This window comes from Mus pahari, chromosome 1 (genome assembly GCF_900095145.1).
Source record: "Mus pahari chromosome 1, PAHARI_EIJ_v1.1, whole genome shotgun sequence".
Taxonomy (NCBI): domain Eukaryota; kingdom Metazoa; phylum Chordata; class Mammalia; order Rodentia; family Muridae; genus Mus; species Mus pahari.
The window spans coordinates 75,227,347-75,232,572 of NC_034590.1; the positions used below are offsets into that span (position 1 = coordinate 75,227,347).

The following is a 5,226-nucleotide window of genomic DNA, read 5'->3' on the forward strand; positions in this document are numbered from 1 at the left end:
GTGTGTAAGAAAGAAAGAGAGAAAGTAACCCTATTAAACATCTTAGCTCCTCAATTTTAGCTTCTATTTCATGGTAAAAATTAATCTAAGCCTTAGGCTTTAAAATTCCATTTAAATAGTTTTAAAAACCATTAAATTATTGCCTATACTATTAGTATTATTCAATAACTGCTCCTTTAGCTGACCATACTCATAAGTGTAATTCCACTATAGTTTTAAGTTTTCATCTAGAAAATAATTAATTAAATTTTTTATGTTTCAGTTCTTTTTTCTCAGGATAGAGTCTTCTTGAACAATAGCGTGTGTCCATTAAATTAGCTATGCTGGTTTCCAACAACTCATATGAAGCCCCACAGTCTTTCATTCTTAATGGAATTCCTGGTCTGGAAGCAGTGCATATATGGATTTCTCTTCCACTCTGTACAATGTACATCATCTCCCTAGTAGGCAATCTTGGCCTTGTGTATCTCATTTACTATGAGGAAGCCTTACATCGGCCAATGTATTTCTTTCTGTCCATGCTTTCTCTCATAGACCTGTTTACCTGCACAACCACTCTCCCCAATGCCCTCTTCATTTTCTGGTTCAAACTCAAGGAAATTAACTTCACTGCTTGCCTAGTTCAGATGTTCTTTGTGCACGGATTCACAGGTGTAGAGTCTGGGGTGCTCATGCTCATGGCCTTGGACCGTTATGTAGCCATTTGCTACCCACTACGCTATGCTACCATACTTACCAACCCTGTCATTGCCAAAGCTGGGCTTGCCACCTTCTTGAGAGGTGTGTTACTGATGATTCCTTTTCCATTCTTGGTTAAGCGTTTGCCCTTCTGCCGAAGCAATGTCATCTCCCATACGTATTGTGACCACATGTCTGTGGTAAAGTTATCCTGTGCCAGCATTAAAATCAATGTCATCTATGGTCTCATGGTTGCACTCCTGATTGGAGTGTTTGACATTTGTTGTATATCTGTATCCTACACTATGATCCTCCGGGCAGTGGTCAGCCTGTCCTCTGCAGACGCTCGGCAGAAGGCCTTCAGTACCTGCACAGCCCACATATCTGCCATCATCATCACTTATGTTCCAGCCTTCTTCACCTTCTTTACTCATCGATTTGGAGGTCACACCATCCCTCCTTCTCTTCACATCATTGTGGCTAATCTTTATCTTCTTCTTCCTCCAACTCTAAATCCCATTGTTTATGGGATGAAGACCAAACAGATCAGAGATAGCATCATTAAATTCTTTCATGATGAAAAAGGTTCAAGGTAACCCAAGAAAAATTTCTTGGCCTTTTGAAAGTAAGCAGAGGACAGAGGAATAAAACTTTAACCAGGAGTGTTTTCCATTACCTCTTCAAGAATATGCATTTTAAAGATGCCCAAGAATGTTGAGGAAAATTTGTGCCTGGGTTTATATCTCAATGCTTTTCCCATATATTTTCCCATTGCTAATTTTAAAAAATAAATTATCTTCGCTTGTCTGATAAGATTGTGTTTATTATATATTACATGGTATATTAAAGTAAAGATACATTTTGTTGTAAAGTCTAGTTAACTTCACATACACAGAGAGTAGAATGGTGCTTTTCACCTCCAGCCTCAGTTAATTCAGTGGTACAGGATTACATTATAAGTTAAATGCCATCTCTCTGTGACTTTTTAATTCTCGTGGTGTAGATGATCACCTTATATGCTGACTTAGTGTTTGTTAAAAGCTGTTACATACCTTCCATAAACTGATGTCTAACTGTTTATACACTGTCCTTAAATGATTAACTTCTATTGATCTTCTGCTAACATGCCCAAGTAACTATAATTGGCCTCCATTCTTTTTAATGTGAATAGACTGCTTATTTCTTCCATGACTTTTGAAAAGATACTTTTCTAAAGTATCTTAACTACACAACTGAAAATATTTTAATTTATGATTGCCTCCATTAAAACTTTCTGATGAAAGCAAAGTGACCAGAAAGAGAAATGGAAAACTCCATTACAATTTTTAGTTGTATATATAAAATAGTTAATTTGGAAAGTAAAAAGTAAGTATAAATAAATGAACAAATCTACCAAATGAACAAATTTAGTTGATTGGCCTGAAATTTGGAGACCCATACCCTATACCAAATCGCTAGATCTCTGTGAGTTCTGAAATATTTATTCTTTGAAATAAGGAACATCTGTCCATTCTAGAAACTTTGGAGCCATGATATGCCTTTTGAAATTTATATAGAGAGAAATTACATATTTCTTCAAATAATTCATATAATGAATTTTATCTTCAGGATTTCTTTCCTAAGACTATGCTTTACCTAGTAGCCTAATTACTTCAGGTCAAGGGCATTCCATGTATAAATACCCATCTTAACTGGTGATTTGTGTGCCTATTCTCCTTCTTCTTCTTTTTCTTCTTTTTCTTCTTCTTTTTCTTCTTCTTCTTCTTCTTCTTCTTCTTCTTCTTCTTATTATTATTATTATTATTATTATTATTATTATTATTATTATTATTATTACCTCATACAATATATTCCAACTGCAGCCTTCCCTTCCACTTCTCCTAGTATCCTACCTCCCCTCCCCAATCTATTCTTCCTCCATTTCCTTTCAGAATAGAATAGGCCTCACAGTGATATCAATACAACATAACAAGATGCAATAGGACTAGGAACAAGCCCTCATATCAAGGTTGAATGAGGCAATCCAGTAGGAAGTAAAGGATTCCAAGAGCAGATAAAAGAGTCAAAGAAATTCCCTCTCTCACTTTTAGGAGTCTCACAAAAATCTCAAGTTATACAACCAGAGCAGAGGGGTCGGCCCAGACCCATGCAGACTCTGTTACTGCTCCTTGAGTCTCTGTAAGCTCTTCTATTCTTTAAAATTGTTGTCTCTACAGATTCATGCCTAAAGAATTATGCAGATACCAACCTACAAGTAGAATTAGGAGTTACTGATCTTAAAAATGCCATTTACTAAACATAGTCCAAAAGGTCTGCAGAATAAATTTACTTGAAGTAGGGCAGACTATACTTAATGAAATCTGAGCATTGATTTCTTTCTCAACAGTTATATACACCCTCTTTTCTATAGTAGAACTTCTTTTCTACTTAATATTTCTGGCATAATGTGTCAATAATGCCCAATATTTCCAGGTGTGTGGCAGCAGCTTAAATGTTTTGCTACAATGTAATTTTATAGTTCAGTCATATCTCATTCTAGAACCATATGCCATTTGCAACTTTGGTTCCCTCCACTTTAGAATATCAGTTGCAATATTTAGTGAGGTGTTAAATATGGACTGCTAAGAACCTACAGAGAATTTCTGTTTTCTATGAAGTCATGATACTTTCTCACTTTTATTCCTGTTCAACTTCGCACATCATTTACACAGTTGAGAAATCAAGTCTTTTTGTTTTGTTTTGTTTTGTTTTGTTTTGTTTTGTTTTGTTTTGTTTTGTTTTTCGAGACAGGGTGTTTCTGTGTAACCCTGGCTGTCCTAGAACTCACTCTGTAGACCAGGCTGGCCTCAAACTCAGAAATCTGCCTGCCTCTGCCTCCCAAATGCTGGGATTAAAGGCGTGTGCCACCACTGCCTGGCTCAAGTCTGCTTTATGCAATGTTTTTCTTACAAGAAAAATTAAATTCACATATAATACATTTCCAAAATGTAAATGCCATATATTTCCTCTTTAAAAAAATTGTGTCAGAGGTAAATCAACACTTTAGTTAAGACCTTAACTGAAAATCTGAGAGAATCATTATTATCTTGGATAGATTTAAATTGGGTAAGATTCTATATGAATGTCGGGTAAATGACTGAATTAATGAGTAAATAAAAGACTGGGTTTTAGTCTGTAAGAGAGAGCTACTAGGAGAGAGCTACTTAGAGAGCTGTTAAAGTTCTTTGAGAATTTTTTTTCTAACAGATTTTCTGATTTTGGTTGGAAAACCCAAGAGCCATCCAGACTGCTATTGCAGCTCTTTTAGAATTTTTCTAGCAGGTTTTCTGAAACCCAACAGCTATCTAGAGACCTATCTAAAGAGATGTCTCGAGCGGACTACAGAGCTATCAGCTTGTACCCCACTTCAAAAGTTACAGGAATAGATATGAAAAGCAAGTCATTATGTTTTGAAACATTTTTAAAATATGTTGGGATATATACCATTTTATTTATTCTGATTTTTTTTTTTTTGAAAAAAGCTTACTTATTTTTTATTTTTTAATCAGTATATTTCAATTCTATAAACTTGTAGTATATTGTCATATAGGCGTTATCATAATTTTATGATGCCTATTCGGGTAATTAAGAAATTTTATTCTTTCAAAAAGTGTCTATCTCATATACTGAGTGGACATTTAAGTCATGAACTCATGAAATTATATATTGAGAATTTGCATTTGTGAAAGCTTCTATAATTTCAAACATAATTAGGAAGATGCATTAAAGTTAGATCTTAGATATTATATTAATTACAATTGAAAAATGCACAGCCATATTCACAAACAGTTGATGTGATTCCTACGTTATAATTTCTCAACATTTAAACAGTTCCCCATGTATCCGAAGTTAAAGGGAGAAATTAAGCATAGTTTACCCACTGGTGATAATTAACATTAATTAGTATCACAATGTGTATAAGACACTCTGTTAACAGGTTTACATACATTATCTTATTCAATTTTCACTTGAAGCTTCTGAGGTTATATTATTTACACTTCTCTTTGATATATGAATTACCTGAGGTAAAAGCATACACAATATGTGAAAGAGGTAGAATAGTATACCCTGGTAGAAAACACCCTCAACATTCTTCAGCAAGAGTTGATTTCAATAAGCACTTTTTAAAGTAGCTATCTGGTGCCAATATCCCTTAAGATGTTGTGACCTTCAGGAGTTCTTAGATACATTCCACTGCATTTGGTCTTATTCTGGGCATTGTGATAAAAGTCTATACAATGTCAGTCCTTGAAATTTTTTTGCAACACTCAGTGGTGATATGTATAAAGTATAGATTCTTAGAAAAAGAAAAGTTAAAAGTTTCAATTTGTTGACTAGGCCAAAGAAATCTGTCATTCAATGACCAGATGGATTCTTCTCCACTTGTGGGCCATTAAACTTCCCAGGACCTACTTGACTGGCACGTGTATTTGCAAAAGTACAATAGGAAAGATATATTTTGGGGGGCCCACAAAACATCATTATTGATTATTCAAATTATTACTTTTA

General features: G+C 34.6%; 1 protein-coding gene, 1 non-coding gene and 1 pseudogene across 2 annotated transcripts; all 3 read left to right on the forward strand.

Moving 5' to 3' along the window:
- Positions 1 to 320: 320 nt before the first annotated feature.
- On the forward strand, positions 321 to 1,274 carry LOC110332322 (olfactory receptor 52N5). The gene has a single exon (XM_021213484.1). It carries the CDS (start codon positions 321 to 323, stop codon positions 1,272 to 1,274), a length of 954 nt encoding a protein of 317 aa, XP_021069143.1.
- Positions 1,275 to 3,887: 2,613 nt separating this feature from the next.
- Positions 3,888 to 3,952, forward strand: LOC115062799. The gene has a single exon (XR_003842724.1). It is a non-coding gene; the product is annotated as a U7 small nuclear RNA (small nuclear RNA).
- Positions 3,953 to 3,965: 13 nt separating this feature from the next.
- Positions 3,966 to 4,015, forward strand: LOC115062794 (annotated as a pseudogene).
- Positions 4,016 to 5,226: the final 1,211 nt, after the last annotated feature.

What these genes read in the sequence shown, in the direction of transcription:
- LOC110332322 (XM_021213484.1), top strand. Translation starts at nt 321, where the DNA reads ATGCTGGTTTCCAACAACTCATATGAAGCCCCACAGTCTTTCATTCTT.